The sequence below is a fragment of the Empidonax traillii genome, unplaced genomic scaffold, assembly GCF_003031625.1.
Source record: "Empidonax traillii isolate 1590-97213 ecotype Southwest subspecies unplaced genomic scaffold, ASM303162v1 scaffold236:size2090792, whole genome shotgun sequence".
NCBI lineage: Eukaryota > Metazoa > Chordata > Aves > Passeriformes > Tyrannidae > Empidonax > Empidonax traillii.
In genome coordinates, this window is record NW_020955429.1 from 263,503 (window position 1) to 288,267 (window position 24,765).

Genomic DNA, 24,765 nt, shown 5'->3' on the forward strand with positions numbered 1-24,765 from the left:
AATCCTCAGGCTGGGTTGAGGACTGTGTTACTGACTTCACTGGCAGACTCAAATGGAGTTTCATCAAGACCCAGCTCTGGGATCTCCTGCGCTTATTTTGCTGAGTGCAACCCAGCAGTTCTGCAGACCCTTCGGAGTCTTAGTGTGAGCCTTCATTCCTGACCCCAACCCTTAGTGAATGAAGCACTCGACTTCCCTGCGGTGCTCCGGTTGCTGTAACAGTTTCATAATTCCCCTCCTTTGCATGGAATAATTGAATATTCAATACCAAACATCCCCAAGCCATGTACTGCAGATGGTGCCATCTTTCCTGACTCCTGACAGCCGCAGTCCGACACCTCCACAGGGCTGCATGTTATGGGACACAGCTCAGAGCCGAAGGGAGAAGAAGCTCCATGAGAATCTCACCATCAGGAAGCAATCTTGACTCTCCAGAAGCCGTGTGGCTTCTTATGGGAAAGACTGGATCCAGCCCCAGGAGCCCTGGTAAAGTCAATCACGGGTTCTGAACCTCAGGAGCCTGTGCATCTTCCTTCCTCTCTCCACTGAGATGGCCATTCTTTGTACAAAATATTCACCATTGTTTGAGGAGTTCAGAAGACCTAAGACTTCCATTCAGCACAAAAGGGTGAATTAAAGGAGCACAGCCCCCACTGGCACCCCTGGACAAGCAGATAGTAACAATTAGAAAAGCCAGACCACAACTCTGAGAGAAACTCAAGATGCAGGAAGCGTGTTTTCTTTAATTCAGTCTTATAACCAGCTTGGAGAACCAAACTCTTTCCCAAGTACCCTTCTTCTAACCTATGCTGAATATGTAAAGCAAGGACACCAGATTTATAGCCAAGTGATTTTCCACTCTGGGCTCATGGAACATGATGAAAGTAAATTTGTGGGTGTTTATGCTTGATTTGGCAGAGAAAAAAAATGAGGGAGGGGCCGTGTTTGAGGGAGGGTATCAAAGATCAGAGCCAGATGCTCCTGCATGGAGCTCTGGATTTACAGGAAATTAAGAAGGTAGAGAAGGTGAGGGAAAGGCTGTGTTTGAAGTGAGAGTCAAGGGGTTCTGAGGCTTACAACCATCCAAGGTGCTTGGGGGGAACTTCAGCGCATGCCAAAACCACACCACAGTGGCCTGGGGTGCTTTCATTATACAAAGCCTGGGAGAGCAGAGGCTGTAAATGTAGCTTCAAAAGCAGCTTCATCTTAAAGTCTTAGCTCTCAGGGCCTATTAAACATTTATGCTGACTACCACTCCTACTATTTGCTTCAGAGAAAGTACCCGAAATAACCTTTGCTACAGAGTGAACTACTACAGCTCTACTGGCTGTGTAGGAGACTAGCAGAGAGCTGTGAGAAACAAACAGAAGTGGTGTTGGAAGAGTGTACTGATGTCTCTATTCAGTCAGCCAGGAAAGAAGCAGGAAAATCTGGTCTGGAACCTGAGAGGGAAGGCAGAAAACTTTGCTAGAAATGATGGATTAACCATGTAGAGATGGCTAAGACTGAGGCCACTGGAGGCAAATACAGATATCGAAGAGTACTGGCATTTTTTGGCTTTTACCTTACTAAGGTTCACACCTTTTGGGGGAGTCTTCAGACCAGCCTCCAGTTTTGGATCTATGATTACTGCAGCTGTGAGAGAGACTACAGAGGAAAGGAAGACAGTAGACCCTATGCAAAAATCAAAGGAACAAAGAGGGACTCTAGGAGAAGATGGAAATAAAGGATTAATTTCCCCAATTACTTAAAAATTCTTTGGCTATGTAAAAAGAGTTTAGGATGAGACAGGCAGAAGTACTCAGTGTTTTCACTCTAGGAAGCTGTTACTTTTAATAGAAGATAATACACAAAAATTCACTTATTCCCTAATAGTTCACTTTTAATTACTCGGTTACCCAGTTGGAGCAACAGCTGGAGGGCAATCCCAGTAGAGGGTTGTGCTGGCACCAGCATCTTCCAAACAGGTGTTTAGAAAGTCCCTCAAAGTCACTTATTTCAATGGATATTTCAATGCCTGCATGTAGGATCCGCTGCCCTTCAGTCACGCAGGCTGTGGTTGATAGCAGCATTCACTTGTGGCCTTGCGCAGATTGAGCAAACACTCGGTGCCTGGATTTTGTCAGCTCTTGCAGATTCAGTAGAACTACTGGTGTCTGGAATTTAGCAGTCCTTGGGAAACCTTCACACTCCTTCTCAGTACAGGCTTTTCCTCTTTGGTCTGTTTTCTGGTAATCATTTCTCCACTCAAACCTACAAACACCTACAGGACCAATTCAGTTTCACACAAATGAGGCCTTTATGACAAGTGGACTTGGTGGCTTGTGGGGCTAATCAGAGTTCACTCAGCAGCCACAGCACCTCCTCCTGGAATCCAAAGCCACCAAGTTGGACCTGGGCTAGGAAAGATTAATGTTTACTGTTGGCATTTGTCAGGCCTTCCCACATTCTACCTAGGGAAAAAATGTTTGGATAATATTTTGGACTCATATTTTGGATAAAATTTGGACTCATGTTTGGATAGTATTTGCTTATCCTCAGCCTCTCTGACCTACATTCGTCTGCTTATCAGTGTGAGTATTGCATACAGCACCACACTAATGAGCCTGTCCCCTGAAGGCTGGACAAATCTGACTGAGATGACCCAAAACACTAAGTGTAGCTTTAAAGACTTCATTCTTAGAAACATTTTGCACAGAGAAGGTTCTACCCTTTACATTGATGCCATTCAATCACCAATTCTCAATCCTACTGTTCCTATTCTTCCATAGAGTCATAGAATAGTTTGAGTTGGAAAGGATCTTTAAAGGCCATCTAGCCCTTGAAGGAAATTGATCTGTTTGAATGAGTCCAAAGGAGGGTCACCAAGATGAGAAGAGGGATGGAGCACCTCTCCTATGAGGAAAGGCTGAGAGAACTTGGTTTGTTCAGCCTGGAAAAGAGATGGTTCAGGGTTGACCTAATTGTGACCTTCCAGTACCTGAAGGGAGTCTACAAGAAAGATGGAGAGGGACTTTTTACAAGAACGTATAGTGACAAGTGACAGGATAAAGGGGAATGGATTCAAACTAAAAATACATAGGTTTGGATTAGATACTAGGAAAAAATTCTTTACTGTGATGGTGGTGAGGTCCTTGTACAGGTTAACCAAAGCAGTTGTGGATGTCCCATCCCTGGAAGTGTTCAAGGCCAAGTTGGACAGGGCTTGGAGCAACCTGGGATAGTGGAAGGTGTCCCTGCCCATGGCAGGGAGCTTGAAACTGGACGGTCTTTAAGGTCCCTTCCAACCCAAACTATTTTATGATCCTGTGATTCCTTTGCAGTCCACAGCCCTGAAGCTGCAGAGCAATTTATACAAATCAACCCGAACTGCAACGAGGAGATTCGTGACTTATATCCTAAGTGACCGAATCGAATCAGGCTTTGGCAGCAGGCAGGGACTGGGCCGGGAGAAAGAGCCTCTTAGGGGCTGGTCAAGCTGCTTGATGAATTCGGGTGCTCAGGGAAATTCTACCCCCAAACCACCCCACCCCCGAGGCAACCGGGGCCGCCAGGTGAGGCCTGTGGGGTTCCCGCGGACTGAGGCAGGAGGTTATTTCGAGGGGCGGGCTATCACAGGTGCGCGCTCGGACTATTTCTCTCGGCGTGTTTGGGCAGGGTAGTCCCCATCACGGCGCTCTCCGCCCGCTCCCCCCTCAGCCTCCCTCTTCCCCGAGCGGGAACTACATCTCCCATGTCGGCGCGGGGCTGAGGGCGCCGCCGCCGCCGCCATGTTGGGCCGGGCGGGCCCGCCTGCGCGGGGCCGGTGGCGGTGGCGGCGGCCATGGCAGCGGGGCGGGCGGCGCTGGCGCTGTGGGCCGTGGCGGCCGCCCTGTGCCCGCCGGGACCCGCCTGGGCGGCAGGTGAGGGGCATGAGGGGGCACCGGCCATGGGCGACGGGCGGGCGGCTCCCCCGGGACGAACGGGATGCCCGACCCACTGCTCCTTCCCCCCCCCCCCCCCCCCTGGGGGGGGGGGGGGGGGGGGGGGGGGGGGGGGGGCCCCCCCCCCCCCCCCCCCCCCCCCCCCCCCCCCCCCAGGGGGGGGGGGGGGGGGAAGGAGCAGTGGGTCGGGCATCCCGCCCGCCTCCGCATCTCCCTCATTCCGAACCGAATCCTCTGTCTTTTCTTCTCTGCGTGTTTTAGATGCCAAGTGGAGAGCGATAACTGACCAAATTAAGAGAGCTGTGGGAGCCTATGAGCCGTGTGTAAAGGAGAATTGCAGCTGCCACCAAAGGTGAGAGAGACTTGGTTTGCTTTTGGCTGCACAGGGGGCTCTGGACGAGGCGGATTAGCGAGGGAATATTTGAGGGTTTTTTTTTTTAAGGTGTCGCTTTGCACCTTATGGAACCACCTGAGAGCCGGTCCTTGTTATCCTCTACAACTCCAGCTCAGCATACACTGTGTTGGCATTTCATATATGACCACGCAATAAACCATACATATTTATCGTAACAATCCACTTCTGCCTTCTCCCACGTGTTGCTAACAAATCTTTCTCGTGGGCTTTCAAAAGTGGAAGAGATCAAGTGGGTGCAAAATATTTTAAAGAGCTAGATTAAAAAAAGGTTGTTTGTCACAGAGCACAGACGGATGTGATGTGATGGTGTGCTGTGCTTTTTAGCTCTTTCTATGGAGTTTAGGTCACTGCTTGTGAGTATTGGAGGGCACTTGTCTACCTGACTTTCACAGGACCAAAGCGTGATCCAAGAGGAGCTCGTTCGAGAAGATGCTAGCCCTGTTTGGTCATCACTGTCATATGGTCAGGGATTGTAGGACTGAGGGGTTTTGATAACTTTAGGCAGCACTTTTATTTAAAGGAGGAAAGGGAATTTAAGAAAGAACCACCATATTCTTCTGCCTTTAGGATTAGAGTTTCAGAAGCACAGATGCCCAACTTCAAGCCTACTTATTGAAAGTATCAGATGCACTCATTTTGGGGATGAGATTGAGCGGTATCTTGGCTTTTAAAGTCAGATGAGTCATATTGAGCAACTGTTTGTAAACTCTGTTTGGAGTTTTTGATCTTCATTACTCTTGAAATATGGATGAGGGAAAGTCTCTTCTAGTTGAGCCTTCCAGTCTTTTTCCTAAGTTCCAATTCAGACACGACCTAAAGACATCTCCTAATCTTTAAACATACACTCCACCCTCCCCTGCCCACCTTTGGGCAAAATACCTTCCCAAGTGGTTACAACCTCCAAATCTGCTTCAGAACATGATAGTCAATAGTAACATGAAGTTAGGATTACTGTGGGTCTTGAAACCTAGTTTTCACTAAAGCAGTAATTCATTTAAGGGTTGTTCAGGGGAACTGCTGGTGACAGGTATTACAGAAGAATCCAGGAAGATAATACAGCTCTAGGATGCTTAAGAAACTCTGCTCACTTTCATAGCTAGTTTAATGACTGATTTGGAGAGGTATGTCGATAAGCAGCAGAATGCTGAAAATCAGTACCTTTACCCATGTAACATGTTTTACTTAAGTCCAGTCATCTGTCACTCAGTGGCCAAGGGAAGTCCAGAACTTGTTCATTGCTACCTTTTGGTTGTCACTTTTAGGCTACAATGACATGGATGTGCCATGACACTGCAGCTCTCTTCCTGTTCTCAAGCTCATTCCGTTTGCGTCCCTGCCAGACTGCTCATGCTGTGGTCAGACCATCTGCACAACGCCAATTCCTGGCGTAGTTTTGCTGTCCTTTACCCGATTATGGAGTAACTGAATTCTGGAGGTCGGAGGGGACCTCTTGAGATCATCAAGTCCAACCGCACTGCTCAAGCAGCGTTGCCAGGACCGTGCCCAGTCAGTTTTTGAATATCTCAGTATCAGTATCTCAAAGACAATCCACAGCCTCTCTGGGCAACCTTTATGAGTGTTGGACCACCTTCACAGTGGGATCACCCTGACAGTGTTGTCTGAAACTGAAACATTGATGCACTGTGTACAGAAAAGCAGGGAGGATGTATCCATGGCTGTTACAGTCTGACAGCGTTCATTACAACCTCCAAGGAGTTAGGCCTGAGGACCTTTAGACCAAATTTATATAAATTGCATCCTCCTTCTGTGTTTTCTTACATTCATTAGGTTTTGTTTCCACCCTGTGTTGCTGGAGCTCACTGGTGATGTGCAGAAGCCACAGAACACGTGCTGCATAGGCCTGTCCTGGGCCAGCTTTCACTGCACTCGGTGTTACTGTGTGATGGTGTTTCTTGCAGCTGGACTGTTACCTTCTTTTTTAATGTCTACATAGTGTGAGGTTGTGTGAGGAGTTTGGTCTCAGTATGGCCCGTCATTTGTGGAAGGCCAAAGCAAAAGGTTTGCATCTCAAAGGTGAAATGAGCTGAAGGCTTTTATCCAAAACTTGCCAGGGTATGTCAGCTCCTTCTGTGGGAGAGTAACTAGAGTTTACCTGTGCTTAGAACTTCCAAGGGACATAAATTCTGTTATGCCACGTGTAGCAGAACTCCTGGAAGCTACATGGGGCTTGTTCTAGCTAGGAGACTGTTCTGCATACTGCAATAATTTAATGCACAGTATCCTCCCTGTAGTACATAATAATGGATGATGGTTTTGTTTCAGTGTCTGGAAGCAGGACCTGGCTCCTTTTCGAGGTGGCATTTCTAAGGAGACGATGTCAGATGTGGTGAGCCGTAAGCTCGGGACGCACTACCAGATCATTAAAAACAAACTGTACCGTGAGCAGGACTGCATGTTCCCCGCAAGGTAAGAGCTGTGCAGAAGGTCTCATCTCCCTGGCGGGGGCACAGGAGTATTTCCAACTCTGCCAAGTGGACGGTCATTGAGCACAATGGTATTTCAGAGGTCTGAATTCCTCATCAGAGCAGGGTCCTAGAAAATAACCTATAATGTAAATTAATATAAATAACCTTAAATGTAGCAGTAGGAAAGTGTCACTGTTGCATTTCAGTGCACAAAGGGTTGGTTGGCTGTGGGATCCCAGAGAAAGCTGCAGATCAGGCCAGGTGTAACAGGATGGGTTGCCTCATTAGTGTCCATACTGCACTGGGACTTAAAGGCTGCTGTAGGCAGTTCCCAGCCTGCATCATGGAATGGCTTAGGCTCATCCTTTCTGCTCCTGTGCAGAGAGAAAGGCCTGCAAGAGACTGCAGGATTCTGCCACCTTCTTACAGCTCTTTGCCATGTGTCATTTCTTCACAGATGCAGTGGAGTTGAGCACTTCATCCTGGGGATCATCAACCGCCTCCCTGACATGGAAATGGTGATCAATGTGCGAGACTACCCCCAGGCTCCCAAGTGGATGAAACCCATTATCCCAGTCTTCTCCTTCAGTAAGGTGCTCACACCTTTAAAAGCTGAGCATTTCTGAGACATGCACACCCTCCTTTCTCTTGGGAATGTATTTTTGAAGATGGCTCCCCACAGGTTTTCTGTGTGTCAGAATTGCTTGCTCTTTTTTCCTTTGTTTCCCTTCGCTTCCAGTTTTCTGGCAAACAAACTTGCAGATCAGTTCAATATATCAGTGTTTCCCCTCACTAGCTCTTCTTCCAGGTCAGAAAGTGTATCTCTGCTGCACTGGAATGATGCACAGCTGGTTGGGATTTGTGCCAGCATTGCTGTCATATGCCACAATACTTTAGTTAAAATTGTAGCCATAGTTTATCAGCATTATTAAGGATTTTTGATGATGTCTGCTGTCACACAGGCAATCTCATTTAATGTGAATATTGTAGTCCTCTGCTTTGGTACCACAGATAGGTGTTTCTTACCTTCTTTTTTGTAGTATTGCCATCTCCTGGGAACTCATTTAGTTTACATTCCCCCAAGCCTCTTCTTCCTCTCCATGGACAAACCCTCTCCTCAGCCCCATGGCCTTTGTCGTGTGCACTGACCTCCTAACTACCTTGGCAGCCTTGAACTCTCTACAATGTCTCCGGTGACAGATAGATGCATAATTGTGTAGGAAGTTTATTACTAGTGAAGGAAGTTGCCTATAGTCTGGTTTCATGGAAAGGTTGAGTCTTACTTAAGTGCTGGTCTTCCCTCTGTATAATATATGGGAATTTAAGCAACCAAACAGGAGCAAGGAACTGAAATTTTTACATGACCTGGATATTGGTTACAATGAACGTTAAGTGATCTCTAGGAAGGCTGGAATGAACTGAAGTGTTGGAAAGTAAATGTCAAAAGTGTCTGTAAGAGCCTCGATCTCTGAGGAGATAATGATGCCTCTTGACTTACCCTCAGTAGGAAAACATTTGTAGCTACACAAAGTCTTTGGAAAGGTGAGTGGAGCTCAGGTGATTCTGTAACCCCATCAACACTCTGGTGACTGCAGGGCTCTCGTGGCTGCTGCTTAGGGAAGTGGAACAGGGAGAAAGCCAGCAGAGCTCCCAGGAGGAACCTTTGTTACTGGTGGGCTCAACCCAAGTAGAAATTACTCTCATTCTTGCATTATTCTCCTTTTTCTTAAGACACCTGAGTACAATGATATCATGTATCCTGCCTGGACATTTTGGGAAGGAGGACCAGCTGTTTGGCCAATTTACCCAACAGGTTTAGGGCGCTGGGACCTCATGAGAGAGGACCTTAGAAGGTATGTTTTGGAAATGGTTGTGTGTGGGGGGAGGTTTCACAGAAGACAAACTCACAGTAAAAGCCACCTAGCACTGGGCAGCATAGAACCAGTGTTGACATCTAAGACCACAGGTCTGTTGGCCTGTGGTCTGCCCTGCTGCCTCACATTAACTACCTACAGCCTAACTGGTCTGTGAGAATTCTCCATGGAAACCTTGGATGATGGAACTGGAAGCTATAATTAGCTGCTCTGTTTGCAACCCTTTAGTGAGGAATGCAGAGGACAAACTCTGCACATCCCTCATGCTGTCAGGGCCAGATTACTATCGGGTTTTGGTGAGAGAGGGTTTGTCAATAAAGCAGCAGTTATCTTTTGCCTGCAGAAATCTCCCCTGACATACAGGAATATTTTCCTTACTTTTCAACTGCTTCTCTAGGAGTTGTGGGTTTTTTCACTGCAGGGATGATCCAGGATGCTTGTATAAGCTTCTGGAGGGCTAAAAGAAAACCTTCTTTAGATCTGCTTTTACTTGAGTATTATTGTGCAGTTGAGAAATCTGGAATCGTTCCCAAGAATTGAGAGTCACCACTGGGCTGAGAGTAAGACAGAAAACGTTTCTGACTGGGAGTCTCCCTTTCGGGCAGAGGATCTTTGGCTGTTAGCAGAGTTAGGGGCTGTTTCCCACGGAGAGTGACAAACCAAGTGTGCAACAGTGAGTGAACATAGAAACACAATAAGAAAAAACACTTCAGTATAAATCACTTGCCATCAGAATGCAAGGATGAATATGTCCCTCTTCAAAATCTAAAGATCATGGGACTAATCATATCTGAAGCTTAATGGGATGTAACAGAATGGAGATCCAAAGCATTTACTCATCTTTGTGTTTCCAGTTGTGTTATAAAGAGATGCAAAGCTTGACCGGTGCAGATAAATCAGTTTGGGGATCAGGACCTACATGTCCCACCAGGTGCAGCAGAAAAGTATGGCAGATATTTCCCCTGAGGCAGGCAGGTGACTGCAGTGACAGAAGTAAAACATGTGAACAGCTATTTTGAAGGACTTGCTTAGGTTTAGAATGAAAGTGCTTTGGAAAAACAGTGAACTCCTGTGTTTTAAGTGTGAAACACTAGGTGGGTTTTATGTTTGTTGATTGGTAGTTTTATTTTTTAATGGGGAATGACTGATTAGAAATTCTAGTCATTTTTCACTATCTGTAATCAGTGAAATACAGTAAAATAAAGCCACAGTACAAAAAGTGGATTAAAATCTTAGGTAAATTTTAATACCCCTCAGGATTTGGTGGGAGGGTTGTATGTAATTCATTGTTTTGACTGAAAGGTGTTCTGAAAAGTAGCCTGTATCATGTTGCCTTAAACACAATATTCACAGGAAAACGTTTCATTGGACCTGGCTGAGAGGTTTTTTTCTGCTATAATGAAGAAAGTGATTTCCATCAAAAATGAAGAATAGAAAAAGACATCATGCTGTGAAAGCTGATGAGAGTGCTCTTTCATGGTTATATTAAATCATTTATTGCCATGTATAAAAAATGTTTTCAGATCTGCAGAGAAATGGCCATGGAAGAAAAAAATCTCCAAAGGATATTTCCGAGGATCCAGGTGAGCATGTATTCCTGCAACGGATGATTCTACCAATATAGGCTGTGACACCTCTCTGTATGCAGAAGTTTCTGTCTCCAAGACCTAATCCCTAATTAAGTGTAACTCAGAATGTGTTTTTCAAAAGTAAGGAAAGTGAGACATGCTGTACAGCAGCATTACACCATTAGTGATTCTCCATAAGAATTGCCTTTTGCAACTAGTTTATTATAATCACCTAATATTGGGAACAGAAGTTGTGATGGATTTGCTACATTATTTCTTAATGAGTAAAACTATCACCCCAGGAACCCGCTTGTTTTGTTCTCTGAAGAGAACTGCAGGTGCTTGATACAAATTTAAAGACTTGATATTGATGTTCATGCTCCCTGCCAATGTGAATACTTTGTTTGCTGTGCAAGTGCTCCACACGGAATGAAAAGTATTCTGGCCTTAAGTTACCTGACTGGTAGGGGGGATAAGAGTAGATTACTTGTGCCCTCTCTCCAGTGACAGTTTGAAACAGTGTTAAACCCCATACTTTGTTTCTTCGTCATCCCCAGTAGGGAAGGATTTGCTACCTTACCAGGTGGTCTCGGGAGATGATGAGGAATGTGTCTCAGGGGTGTCATAGCCTTGGTCATCTGTAGTGTTTTAAAGTAGTCTCAGAGGGATCAGTGCTGAAGATGCTTAGCATCCCTTAGCTCTCTCTGGCTAAGTTAAAGCATCTGGCACCCATCAGGATAAAGCCTGAAGGAAGCAGCATCTCTGCTGCTTTGTCCTGGGAATTGTTTAAGTAATACTGTTTAATATTTAGGAAGTGAAATAAAGAAATATATACCCGTAACTCATTCTCTTCTGCTGTTACACCTTTGGACAGAAATACACTGTATGGTAGGCACTTAATAATGTTTTGGAGGCACATGGGGAGGTCAGCCTCATAAAGAAGCAGGGCCTTGAGCCCTGTAGTTTGTCAGCTGTGTTGAGCCACGTGGATTGGCAACTACTGATAGCATTTCTTTTTCAGAACGAGTCCTGAGAGAGATCCCCTCATCCTGCTGTCCCGAGAAAACCCTGAACTTGTTGACGCTGAATACACTAAAAACCAGGCTTGGAAATCTGAAAAGGTGTGTGGGTGTTGTCTGAGTGTGAGGGCCAGGAAGGGTCGCATTGCAAGATGGCTTTGATGATTCAGAAACATCTTGTTGGAGAGTTGTGGGTGATCCTCTAGAGCGGGGGAGGCTTGTAGTTCCCTTGATGGCTGCACCTCTCTGACAGATGAAAGGAAGGAGTCTCCAGAGCCTGGCAGGCCAAACACTTTTCTTCCTTCTACGCTTTTTGTTCAAGGAAGCCAGCACACATAAGAAAATGAATCTCTGCCAATCCCCTCCTCTCCCACAACAACAAAATTGGCCAACTCATCCCCTTCTATCTCTGAGCTGCCTCTGTGGTGTCATCAGTCTTTTTAAACCTTTTTCTGTCTTCTCCATTTCTTGATCCTGCTGTGGATAACTTTCTGATAACTGTTGCTGATAACTTTTGAGTTTCATATGTAGCCTACAGTCCAGCTCTCTCCAGACAGTCTTGGCTAATCCGGTTACACTTGGCTTCACACAGTCCATTGTCCCAAGCTGTTTTCCACTCTGTAGCTGCCAACAAAACATTATCATTTAATGTGTTTGTGCTGGCATTCACATACAGGCAGTGTGTAATTTACTGAACATTTTTTTTATTTGTTTGAAGGGCTGGGAATTCTTTATAATCCTTCTAAAAGCCCACCAGAGAAGGTTTTCTCAGAAGTGGGAATGGAGAGTTTTGACACGTCACCTTTGTTTCTAACTGAGAAGGAAAACAAATGAAATCACCACCTAAAGCTTATTGTTTTGTTTTGTTTTGTTTTTAATTCTCTTTATTTCAAGGACACCTTAGGAAGGCCTCCTGCAAAGGAAGTTCCACTGGTTGATCACTGCAAATACAAGTAAGAGTTTTTTGATTAATCCAGCTCTTTAAGGGCTGTTGGGTTATTTCTTTCCTTGTATGTTGTAGGGTCTCATTTTATTTTAAGGTCTAATTCCAGCAACCAGCTCTATGCAGATACAAAAGCTTGTGAGCAGATATAAGACAGTTGAAAATTCGTGAGCTTAGCATGGCCTCTTTCAGTGTCAACTTTCTTCCATCAGGTCAGGAGAAATAAAGTGCTTTGAGAAAGTGAAGGTCTAAGATCAGTAATAAACATATAGATATTTTTTCCCCTAATTAAAAAGGCTTTCCATCAGTTTTTCATAATATGCCTGTACCAAGTGATGTATTCAAAATTATTTTTCTGTGCTACAGTGACAGCATTACTGTCTTCAAAGACATAAGGAACTATGGAATTAAGTCTTCATATGCATACTGGGGCAAGTGCTGCCACTGGATGTGTATAATAAGAGAGAGAACCTGAAATCTGATTGAGCAGATACATTATTGATTTGTACTTTGTATGGTGTTTGTGAGAATATGGTTTTGATTTACAGAGGTTTTTATTCTTCAACTACTTTAGTGAGGGGTTTTTGGTGTAATATCCTTGCGGGTTTCTATATAAAATATAAACCCTTAGTGTGTATGCACTCGTGTGTCTGATATTTTGCTTCTTCTTTTGCTAGTTGTGATTCTGCCAGCTAGAATCTGCTGATAAAAGAGCTCAGTCACTTGGCTGGGTCTGTGTTTTTGTGCAAATGTGATTGACTTGTCTCATTTTGTATTTCACTAGACTGTTGCCCAGATTTCTCCCTTCTGTTACACATGCACTGCCCAACTCTAATGCTCCTCAGGCTGAGGCATTCTCACACTCTTTTGTTGTAGACCAGAGTCTGGTAGGGCCAGCAGGAACTTCTGTCTGCTTCCTTCAGTGCCATAGCAGGCTGGCTGAGAGCAGCACTCAGTGGCTTGGCTGAGGTCACAGGTTCCTGTCACAGGAGCTGTGTCTGGAACTGGACAGAGGCATTTCCACCCTTCCACATCACTGCTCTTGTTATATATCCACATGTATTTGTTGAGTTCCTAGTAGTACGAGCTGCTTGTCCCTGCCTTGAGCTCCTAGGTAATACAAAGGATGCAGAGGAATTTCAGATTTACTCTTTGTCATTTACTGCTGAACTAAGTTTAGCTGTAATTCCCATCCTGCCCAACATATATATATAATATATAGTCTACATCTCACCCAAAATAGCTTCATTAAAGGAAGAACTCTCTTCCCCCGGACCAAAATGTTTGACTTCAAAGATTAGTTATGTGCACTGAGCGGTTTTACCCGTAGGAAAAACAGCTTTCTATATAATTGGAGAAATGTGGGTTTGAAAAAGAAAACAAGTAAGCAAACAAACATCCCTCTGAGATACAGTTTGCTGAGAGAAATACCCCCCTGCCACAGTCAAGCCCACTTTACTAACTTGGCAGAAAATACTGAAAACAAAATTGTGGATTCTTTGTTATCTGCAAAGTCCATCTGTTGTGTGCTAGCCTATTTAACCTCCTAGGGTTGCATTCCCAAGTTAATATGGAACAATTACACTCAGATTAAAGCAGAATCCCAGAGGAAAAAATAACCTGAAATAGATGTGGCAAAGCAGAACAATGAACAGAAAAGCTCAGTGCAAGGCAAGAGAGAATTGGGAAAAATTTCCTTGTGGTAACAGAGTCTCTGGAATATAGAGTCACAGGATCAGCATCCACCTTGTGACCTTCCATGCCTCGTTGGCAGCTGTCCGTGAGGCCTCCTTCGGTTTTGTTGCAGGCAGCTGCCTTTATCAGAGGTGAAGTCTCACTCCTTGATTTTCTCCCTCAGTTTTGACAGACAGCAGAAACTCACACAGCACATCCCTAATTTCAGCTCACCTTTCCTGTGAGGAGCCTCAAATAAATGCCTTCCCTTTGTTTCAGCAATCTGTGTGAGGGAGGCTCTCCAGCTGCTACCTCCCTGTGAGGGAAGGTTCACTGCTACTCACACACGGCTGTCTTAGTGCATTTCCTCACAAATTTCCAGGTGTAATCAGGTCCCTCTCTTTGCTTTTTAAAGGTACCTGTTCAACTTCCGTGGAGTGGCGGCCAGTTTCCGCTTGAAACACCTTTTCTTGTGCGGTTCACTCGTCTTTCATGTTGGAGAAGAGTGGCTGGAGTTCTTCTATCCCCAGCTGAAGCCCTGGGTCCACTACATCCCGGTGCGACCAGACCTCTCTGACGTCAGGTGTGAGACATCAGAGAGCGTTTCCTGCCACAGGAAGGCGTTTGGGAAGGTGGTTCGGTCTGTGGTACGCTAAGAAGTGCCTCCACCCCGAGGCATCAGGCAGCGTGCTCTTGGAGGTCACATTCTTATCTCTTCATCACTACCCCCAAAGAATCCTTTGCACATATTACTTGGGGGTGCAGTCTCGTGGGAGTGTGTAAGTCTGTCGCTCTCACTGAAATCAGCAGCCACGCAGGTGGGCCCTGCAGCAGAGCTGAAGGGGAAGAGGAACTTACCAGTGGGCCAAAAATAAGTTAGCTCCCAGATTTCAGCGTGCTGTCTAGAGCTGGTGTAGAATAGTCGAGCAGGGCAAGTTTCTTCTGTGCTCTCAGGTGAGCAGCACCCTCACTCAGTTGTAGTCTTAACCTTATCCTCCCCAACAGTTTAGCTACAGGACAATGTTCTCCACTGAGACAGTTGTTTTATAGCTTTTTCTTTGTCTTCGTTTTAGAGAGCTGTTGCAGTTTGTAAAGGAAAATGATGCTGTAGCACAAGAAATTTCAGAGAGGTAAGTTGTGTGTCCTTCCTGGCTATCAGGCTGTCTTCTTCCAAAGCATTTTCTTACACAGCTTTTGAAGGGGTTGCCTATCAAAGGCAATGTTAGTATTAGTGGGGTGCAGCATAACTGATCTTCTGCAATAACAGCAGGAGGGCTGGAGCACTTGTAACGAGCCGGTGGAACCGAAGAACAAAATTCTGTGCTTAGGGTCTTTGGTTCAGATGTGACCTGTGTCAGGAACCCCACGGAAAGCTGTCAGAGGTTGGGAGCTTTTGTCTCAGTATGAGGTGAGCTGACTCCTTGGAGCTGTGTCTGCACTGTAAGCATTATCTATCCAGGCTGGCAGGGACTGCCTTCTGAAGCAGCATGAATCAGTGCTGCTCGGGCTGCATCTGATAAGTGAAATCTGATATTTATTATCCCAGACAACAAATACCATCTTGAGGATAACAAAAGCACTGCAGCCGTCAGACCTGTGAGCGTGAATGAAAATCATGGAATTAAAATAGACAGTACAGAGCAGTTCACGTTGTTTCTCATTTGAAACGCGAAGAGTGAAAGTTGATATACATCCAAACCAAAACCAATGACTCCTGTAGGAACTGGAAAACAGTCCTGACTGTGCGCCTTGTGTGTCTCTAGGGGACGCCAGTTCATCACAGAGCACTTGCAGATGGAGGACATCTTTTGCTACTGGGAGCATCTGCTGTCTGAATATTCCCAGGCCTTGACTTACAAAGTGAAAAGGAGGAAGAACTACAGCCAGATCACTCCTGAATGGCTGAAAACAGAACTATAGAGACTTCTCTGTTTTTCTCTTCAGCTCGAACTGATCGCTGTGGAAATCAGAAGATCAGTGTTAAATTCTTGCTCTCTCAGACTTCTCTTTTACACTAGAGCTACAGAGAAGAGGGGTAGGATGATGTTGACATTGCTCTCAAGCAGTGGGACCTGGTTATACTGTCACCATAAGCATGTTAACTAGAATGTTGGATTATGGCTTTTTGCTGGGGTGGTCAGTCATGGCTGGAGGAGGGGTTGTTAGCATTTAGGACTTAGCTACTACCTCTCTTGGAATGCACCTAAATCCCATTCAGTCAGTGAGAAGACTTGCTGTTAATTTTACTGGACTTGTTACCAAGGCCTCTGACAGAAGCAGGTACTGGGGCTTTGCAGGTAACCTTTTTGGATAGTTTAGAGCTTTTGTGTATGTTGGGTTCTAGAAGCTGATGGTAAGGCTTTGCCATGCCACCGAAAGGACAAATGATCCCTGCAGAGTTAAACTACGTACCTTATAGTGGAGCAGCAGGTGATGGTGATGTGGCCACGGCACTCAGGATGAGTAGCAGACAGTGATGTGGTTGGCAGCTGAGATAGGGATGATTGGTCCTCCAACAGATGAGCTGGGTGCCTGCAGGGCCCTGCAGAACTGAGCCCCTGTTAATTAGCTCTCACCAGCTGGCTGGCCAGACATCCTGGGACCCTTAGGTACCCAGAGAAAGTACTGCCAGAGGTAGATTCAGTGCTTCTTTCTTCCAGAAGTTCAGAATCTGCTCAGATCCCCCTCTGTAATTTTTCCAGGCTTATTTTGGGCTTTTTTTTTTTTTTTAATTGATTTTTTTTCCAGGCTGGTAACTCATCTGCTCGCTTCAGTGCTCACTTTTCTTCCCCACAGCTGTTCCACTGCTTGTGGAACATCTCCTTCAGCTGGGTTGAAGGAATGTCTTCAGTCACACAGTGGCAGCTACTCCTCACACTGCTCAGTTTGAGTTCAGTCACAGGTTGCTTGTGCCTGCTGTGTTTGTGTCCACAACAGGCTGCTCAGCCCAGAGGGAGTGCAATTCTTGAAATGCTCTGTGTGCCCTGAGGGGAGAGGCCTGGTGGGGAGCAGCATCTTCTCTGGCACCCAGGTGGGAGAACATGGGCTCAAGCACCCTTGATTGTAAAGCAACCTCAAGGCTGAGGGAGCAGCACCGTATAATGGAGATTTAATAATAAGGATATAATATAATAAGGATAGCAACTGCTCAGTCTCCTCTGCAGTCAGGATCAGGGACGAATGAAAATACATGGAGTATAACACTGAGTGGACCTGTGCACATTGTGTGCTCACAGCACTGCCAAGCCCTGGTACAGGGACATAACTGCTGGACCTATTGGTCAAGTGCCTGCTGCTGCAGCAGCATCTTGGTTACAGGACCAATGCCCGGGTTAACCCAGCCTGCAAAGAAAATAGATTGGGCCATTAAATAGCCTGGTTTCTGAGGAAAAGAACTGAGAGTGGAAAGGGTTTTTCTGGTTTTCTATTTTTAGTCAACAGAGAGACAGCACTCTGAGAAACCGAAACAGTTCTGTACGATATTTTTAAACCATTTGTAATGAAGTGCATTTTGGAATAAAACAAACGAAAACGAAATTTTGTTGGATGCTCTGGAGAGCCCCTAGCTGTACCGCCAGAGACAGAGAAGCGTGTCTCTGTCCTTTCTCTGCCACGTTTAGGGCACCTCCGCCTCCGGCCTCGGGTTGCAGTGGCTGGAAACTTCCCCTTGGTCACCCGCAGTCCGAGCTGGTTTGGGACTTTCGCCAAACCAGCGCTGACCCTCGGCTGTGGCTGCGGGGAAGCCGGGACCCTCCCCGCGGGTTCTCCCGGAGGGACAGCGCGGCTCTGGGCTGTTCCCAAGCGAGCCGAGCCGAGCCGAGCCCAAGCCCAGCCCAGCCGAGCCGAGCCCAGCCCAGCCCAGCCCAGCCGAGCCCAGGCCAGCCGAGCCGAGCCGAGCCGAGCTGAGCCGAGCCGAGCCGAGCCGAGCCCAGCCGGGCCGAGCCGAGCCGAGCCCAGCCGAGCCGAGCCGAGCCCAGCCGAGCCGCTCCGGCCCGTGCCGTTCCCCGCCGGGGCGCAGGGGGCGCTGCCGCTCCCCGGCGGTGCCGCCGGCGCGGCGATGGCGGAGGGTGCCGGCGCTCGGCCGAGCTTCGGCCGGCCCGTCCCGCCTCCGCAGACCGGCTGGGAGCGGCTCCGCGAGCTCTGGCAGCGGGAGTGAGCGCCGGGATGGGGCGGGCTGGGCTGGGCCGGGCTGGGCCGGGGCGGGGGCCGGGGCTGCGGCGCTCCCGCCGTGCCTGCCCCCAGCCCGGCCCTTCCCTTGCAGCGAGCTGCAGCGGCTCCCGGAGGAGACGGTGAACCTCTTCAAGGCGGCGTTCACGGCGGGCGTGGTGGGCTGGCTGTACGGCGGGCTGCCCGCCTTCGCCAGCGCCCGCAAGGCCTTCATCGAGCGCAGCCACGGGGAGCTGTTCCAGAACCGCGCCGATGCCGTGGTACGGCCCGGGAGGTGCGCGGGCAGCGCTGGGCACCGCCCGGGGCCGCTGCCCTCGGAAGGCTCCGGCTGTGGAAGTTGCCCTTGGAGCCCGCGGTGACAGCGGAGCCCGCTGGCGGCCGTGCGGCCTCGTGTTTGTAGGACACGTGTGTGTGTGTGTGTAGGTGTGCGCTCGATTTCGGGGCTTTGCGGCAGAAACACCGAGGTGTTTACTGTGCCTAAGTGTGTGCTGCCTGCCTGATCAGCTGCTGTGAGCTAGCTCTTCCCTGATAACCAAATTCTGCAGTTAACTTAGAGGAAAGTGTCCTTAGTTACAGGAAAAGTTGATAACGTTTTCTGTTCCGTTAAACGGCTGGTTAGTATGTCTTGAAAGCCCTGTTTGCTTCTTAATTTTAGTGAGCTGGCAAGAGACTTCAGGGTCCTTTTGTCTTAATAATGGGAATTATTTTAAGACCATTTAAAATTCTTTTACAGCAGCACAACAAAGAACATTTGTGACATTTTATAGATGTAATGTTGCTGGACTTTGAAAGTGTTGGTTACCTGGATCAAGAGGAAGAAAACCCATTTAAAAATCTGCCTGATGTAAAGTCTGATTTTTCATCACTCTCAATTAGATTTTACCCCTGACATAGCAGCCTGTAAAGTACCAGTGCCTGCCTTCACTCTGATGACACTCTGGTGACTCTCTGGTATATCTGCACCTGAGCTAAACTCGTACTCCTCAAGCACTGGAAGAGAGAATGTATTTAGTTTTGTGGTATTGTCTGCAACATTTTTAATTTTTTGACACTCCTGTTTATCACATCTTTTAAAAACCCTTCTACTTTCAAACTTTCAAGTGCCAGTATTAAACTGCAGAACTTGGAGGGTCTGTTAACATTTACTTACTGTTGTTTATTGATGCTTATTGATTATTAAGACTTCTGAGCTGATAATAATGAACTAGTTTCTAGTTTTTTGTGTAACCTGTCCTCTCTCTGGCCTTAGCAATCTGCACATCGTGCTGGCCTCCGGAGTTTCATCCGCTATGGCTGGCGCTGGAGCTGGAGAGTCGCGGCTTTTGCGACAATATTCAAGTAAGTGTTTCCCAGTGGCAGTGGGAGGAGAGCTGGCTTTGTGCTCGTGTGTCAGGAGGCAGCACTCACAGCTCTGGTGACTGATTGAGGCTCCAAGTGTTGTGCTAACATGAGTCTGATTGATTAGGCGTGAACATGAAGAGGGTTTAACCTTTTAGAATGATCCCAGAATTCAAATCTTCCGATGAACCAACCCAAACCCTAAAAGTGGAAAAGCCCTGTTCTTGTATCTAATCCATGCTGTTGCTGGCTGCAGTACTGTTCCTCCCTTCTTTGACAGCTTCTTTCTGCTTTTGTTTCACCTCTTCTTGTGTATTTTTCTCTGGGAGAGTGTGATAGTGTGTTGGCAGTTTCTGGAAAAGCTTTCTATCCCACATTAATATTTCTCCTTGTTGCTATGGCTCATTACTTCTAGTTTGTATACACTAGTGGTTCCTCACAATCTCTGTCATCACTCCTAGTTTGTGTGCACTAATGTTACTCACAATTCTTTGTTTTTGTCCTCAAACTCATGCAGATTGTTGTCGTGTTCTTAAGCAGTCACCGAACATCAGACCTACCAGTTCTGTGTACCTCTTCAGATTCTTCCTGCACACACAAAACCCATGCAGAGACAGTGTTCCACTTCCTTGGTTTTCTCCCTTGGATGTTTCAGTGCATTTCTGACAACAGAGCATCAAATTAAGAATGCTCTTCTGAGTAGAGCCCTTTTAAACTAGGAATGTCTCCTCCCCTGACATTCAAAATGGTAAATTTGTGTGTAGTCCTTAAGCCTGCTTTGTCTCTATATGCAGGTATGTTCTGTCCCCTTCTGCTTTTGAGACACCAGCAGTCTTGACTGTCATTATTTGATAGTTTTGTCTCCCTAATTTTTTATTCCTTTCTGAATTTCTTCCTCGATCTTTTCGTTTGGTTTAGTATCTGGGTTTTGGTTTAGTTAGCGTACAGTTTGCTTTCTCTCCAGGCGCTTTTGATTTCTGTGGATTTTCCTGGATTTCTTTGGATTTGACATTGTAACCTCGTCATCCTCCACCAGGTGTCTCCCCCTGCAGTCAGATCAACCCCCTTTTCACCGCCACCCCTTTGGAAAAGGCCCTGAAAGGAGATGTTTGCTGCTCAACATTTATTGTGTCTGTAGGAGCCCCAGTTGAAGGTTTTGTCCCGCGGTTGTGCAAATTTTAAGTTTCACAGTTAAAACCCAAGAAGATCGGGCAAGATCTTACTGACACACGGGTCAGCTTCTGGGGGTAAAGGTCCTGCCCCAGGAGTGGCTGACTGACAGGACTTTTTCGCTGCTCGGTTTCTTTTATCCTTGACTATATTATGTTTTCCAGTGAGGCACTGGAACAGGTTGCCCAGAGAAGCAACCGTGTGGATGTCCCATCCCTGGAGGTGTTGAAGGCAAGGCTGGATGGAGCTCTGAGCAACCTGGTCCAGTGGAAGGTGTCCCTGCCCATGGCAGGAGATTGGAACTAAATGATCTCTAAGGTCCCTTCTAACCCAAACCATTCTATGGTTCTCTGCAATGGAAAAAAAAAAATCTTTGATTAAAAAAAAGAAAAAGAAATAATGTCCCAGATCCGAGCTGGGAACCCTGGTATTCCCTGGCCTGTGTCTGTGCAGCTGCTTCAGTAAAGCCACAGAAGTCACAGCGCTTGTGGCCGGCGTGAGTGCGCTCTGAATGGATGGGCAGCCAGGAAGTTGGGGGCAACCTAAGGGTTGGCTTAATGAAAATCCAGCTTCATTTCAGGCTGCATTTTGCTGCCTCTCTTTCTCCATGTGCAACTGCTGACTTCTTCTGTGCCTTTCCTTTGCAGCGTGGTGAGCACTGGGCTGTCTGTGTACCGCGATAAAACCACCATCAGTAATTTTGCTGCGGCAGGAGGTGAGAGTGCTGTAACCTTGTGTGCTTTCCTCTTTGTCTTAGCAAGGGTCTTAGCAGAAAGGCATAAACAGGTATCCACGTCTCTTGGATCTGAGTGGACCTCTGGCTTCTGTGCTCTTGTGTTTTGCTTCTATTTCCACTGACTTTGTGTTGCGACTTTGTGTTTACCTGCTGTGTGACTTTGTAACAGGGATACCGATGCACTGCTGAAATCAAAGGTCACAGGAGACACTGATACGGATGGAAATTTTATATATGGCGAGGCAAGGTTATCACACCTGATAAATCCAGGCTCTCTCTAATACTTCAGAATCCCTCAGAAGAGAGGCGCTGAATTTGGAGTCATTCCCTATAATTTGTGGTTATTAGTTCATCTTCAAAATACTTGCTGGAGGATTTTGGGTGAAAAATGCTCGTATGAGTTCAAGGCAACACTTAATGCATAACCTGCTCTCATAAGCCACCTATTTATTAGGGAAAGCATTTTGTGTTTCTTCTCTTGTAACTGCAGTTCAGTGCCCTGTTTATAAGCTGCCCTTTTCATGCTAAATTTTGCATGCCTGCTTTTGGCAACAGGGCTCTGGGTAAGTGATCTGCTTGTTCAGTTTTACAGGCTTTATTGCCCTTACAGTTGGATATGTGTTTTACTAATCTTTTCTGCCTTACATGGCAGCTACTATTATTAGCTGTTGTTGAACAGAAAAAAGGGGGAAGGGATCGTGCTCCAGCCTAGAGAGAGCTTAGTTTTACTTTCATAGATACTTCTTAGCATTTCTTGGGCAGATTTTCTGAAGCAGGAAGAGCTTTGTAAGTGTTTCAGTGTGGAGCTCATGGTGACTGTGTGGTGAGGTTCCCTCCCAGTGGCCATGGCACTTGGTTTCTGCTCTGTTAAAAGTAGATGTCAGCTCATGGAGAAGAGAAATGCAGCAAAGCAGCTCCCTACATGTTGGCCAGGGAGGGGAGGCTTCTGGTTTCAGTGGGTTTGTTCTTTTTTTAGGCTTCACAGGAGCCCTTTTCAGAATGCACTTGGGCCTGCAGGGACTGGCAGGCGGCATGGTGTTTGGAACAGCCTTTGGGTAAGTTGTCACTGCTGCTGATGGGTGATGGAGACTTAAACCTGCTCTTTAAGAATGTTTGTGGCTGCACATACCAAGCCTTGAATCGGCTACTGAAGCTTCCTTTCCTCTCTTGCCTTGAGGGATTTTCTGTATCTCCCTTGGGACCTCATGATGGTCACTTTTCTTCCAACCTTTAAACTGTTGTTTTTTTTTTTTTCTTTGTTTCTCATTTGAGTTTTGCTGCTATCTCAGTAGTAAGAACTCAGTGCTCTCAGCTGAGTGTCTTACTTGCTGTTATTTGCATATTGGAGGAGACACTAGCTATTGTTGAATAGTTAACAATAGTTGTGTGAATGGGTTACAGATGTGTCTCTACCCCCCTTCCTTGGCACGGTCACTCATGAGCCCAGTGTCTGTGTGCAGAACCATTAGAATCTGTTTTAGGGAACTCTGTAGTCTGTTGGTAAAGGCAGGAGTGCAAGATTTAGCTTCTGGGCTCCCTTCTCAGCTTCAACAGCAACTGCTCCTGTAGCAGCTCTGAATCCAGATAAGGGGAGTCAGATGTAATGATGACACCTTTTGAAGAAGGGGGCACCCTGGGGGCAGCCAGGGAGTCTCTGTAAAAATAATTTTTTTTACAAAATGTGCTTCATCAATGCCAAAATATGGAGCAGGAGCCATTGGGAAACACTGAGGGAGAAACACTGCGTGGCTGAGTTATTGCTGTTGTGTGTCCCCTGGGTGACTCATGACTTCTCTGCCTCCTCCTGTAGGATCCCTGCAGGAGGCCTGTTAATAGCACTGCACAGCTTGGCTGGTGAGACCTTGCAGGAGAAGAGGAATCGCGAGCGCAGGGAGCTGTATGAGCAGAAGCTGGCAGAGTGGTAAGGAACAGCTGTGTGGTTCAAACATTTAAAGACTCCACAGGACTCCTCGGTTCTCCTGCTTTTGGTTGTCCTTGTGTTTCACGTACCAGTCTAAGAACTTCTGGTTTAGTCTTCCCAGCCCTAGATGGTGCTGCTTGTTTTGTAACGAGGTGTTCTGTTCAAAATTCATGCCCTGCCCTGGCCAATAACTGCATCAGTTTTTCACTTTTGCAGTGTCTGGGAAGACAAGCGGGACAAGAACATTAGTATTTCTTTACTGAACATGAAAGAGGCCAGAACTCTGGCTTTTCCTTCATTGATGCCTTCTTTCCATCCCTGTCAAAGAGAGGAAAGAAGGATAGCATGAGGCTTTGGAGGAAAAAAGACCATGACGCTTGTTGTGTGACTTACTAACAGTGCCAGTTCTAGAATAAACTTTTCAAGAGCTGGAAGTCTGCAGTCGTGCCTTTGTCAGGAGGATACAGGCTTAAAATGGCTTTGCACTCTCTCTTCTCTCCTTAGGCAATCCAGGCTCAATGTGACTGAAGTCTTAGGCCAAACTGAAAACAACGCCCAGGGAGGGCTGAAGATGGACTGAGCAGGAGACTTTAGGAGCTACTGAGTCTTCCCCAGATCTCTGTTGTAAGAAGCTACTGTAAAACCCCAGTCCCGAAGCCACAACAAAAATACACAAAACTCCAAAAGTTTTGCCCAGTGAACTTTTGCAGAGCCTTTGGTTCTTAAATACCTTGAGACAGGTTCTTAAATACCTTGAGAAGAAGCCACACACTTTTCCTCAAGAGGTGGTTTTACTGATAGTTCAGGAGAGCAAATATTTAAACCCTTTTAAACTTTTACCAAGATCTTTATTTCCTTCCATATTTAAACTATCTCCTGAGAAAGCATGTGCTGCGTTCTCTCTTTAGGCTGTCTCAAGGTATGAGAAGTGAAGACTCAGAAACAAATAACACTTAGGCAAAGTTTTTGGACTCTTGTATATTTTTTAAAAGTAATATTCCCAGTTAAGCTGGTGGCTTCGGGACTGGGGTCTTACAGATAAAAAGCATTTTGATTCTGCTCATTAAAGTCTTCAGGCAAGGGATGGTGGAACTCTTCTGTGAACACTTTCATACCCTGTGGAAAAGCCTTTTGCTGAGAACATTGTTCATGGATGCACATCACTGCAACGGGAGCTCAGAAGGGCTAAACCCTAAGAAAGTGGAAATGCGACTTTGCACACTGGAAATTGTCATCTGGGTTTGGCAGCTCCAGAGCCTCATCTGAGGACCCATTTCGCTGCTGAAAGTGTCCAAACCACCAGCAATGTAGAAATATTCAAGGTAAAGGAACCTGTGAATGGTCTGTGTGCTGAAGGTACCCCGATTCCAAAAGTTAACTGTGCTCTGGTGAAAGCTGTCTTCAGACAGCACCTGAAGAACTTACTGACGGTGGTTTCTTCAGGCCTTGGGGTATTTTTCAGTCGATGTTGAGGAAGGGTGGAGGAGCTGGGAATGATATGGAAATGCCCCTGAAAAAGACAGGTTTTGGGTTCCTCAATGTAAGTCTGAGCGGGCCACAGAAAGGATGACTTATTTCTGGTGGTGATGGT

General features: G+C 46.5%; 2 protein-coding genes across 2 annotated transcripts; both read left to right on the forward strand.

Moving 5' to 3' along the window:
• Nucleotides 1–3,824: 3,824 nt before the first annotated feature.
• On the forward strand, nucleotides 3,825–15,830 carry POGLUT1 (protein O-glucosyltransferase 1). Its single transcript, XM_027888225.1, has 11 exons — nucleotides 3,825–3,902; nucleotides 4,185–4,275; nucleotides 6,622–6,765; nucleotides 7,222–7,357; nucleotides 8,496–8,617; nucleotides 10,162–10,221; nucleotides 11,228–11,327; nucleotides 12,120–12,178; nucleotides 14,258–14,425; nucleotides 14,916–14,972; nucleotides 15,606–15,830. The coding sequence occupies exons 3-11, from the start codon at nucleotides 6,674–6,676 to the stop codon at nucleotides 15,760–15,762; spliced, it is 951 nt and encodes a 316-aa protein (XP_027744026.1). The 5' UTR covers nucleotides 3,825–3,902; nucleotides 4,185–4,275; nucleotides 6,622–6,673; the 3' UTR covers nucleotides 15,763–15,830.
• A 2,056-nt stretch (nucleotides 15,831–17,886) lies between these two features.
• TIMMDC1 (translocase of inner mitochondrial membrane domain containing 1) lies at nucleotides 17,887–23,771 on the forward strand. The gene is made up of 7 exons (XM_027888224.1): nucleotides 17,887–17,994; nucleotides 18,104–18,269; nucleotides 19,259–19,347; nucleotides 21,165–21,232; nucleotides 22,230–22,308; nucleotides 23,064–23,174; nucleotides 23,679–23,771. Exons 1-7 carry the CDS (start codon nucleotides 17,900–17,902, stop codon nucleotides 23,752–23,754), a joined length of 684 nt encoding a protein of 227 aa, XP_027744025.1. The 5' UTR covers nucleotides 17,887–17,899; the 3' UTR covers nucleotides 23,755–23,771.
• The last annotated feature ends 994 nt before the right edge of the window (nucleotides 23,772–24,765 follow it).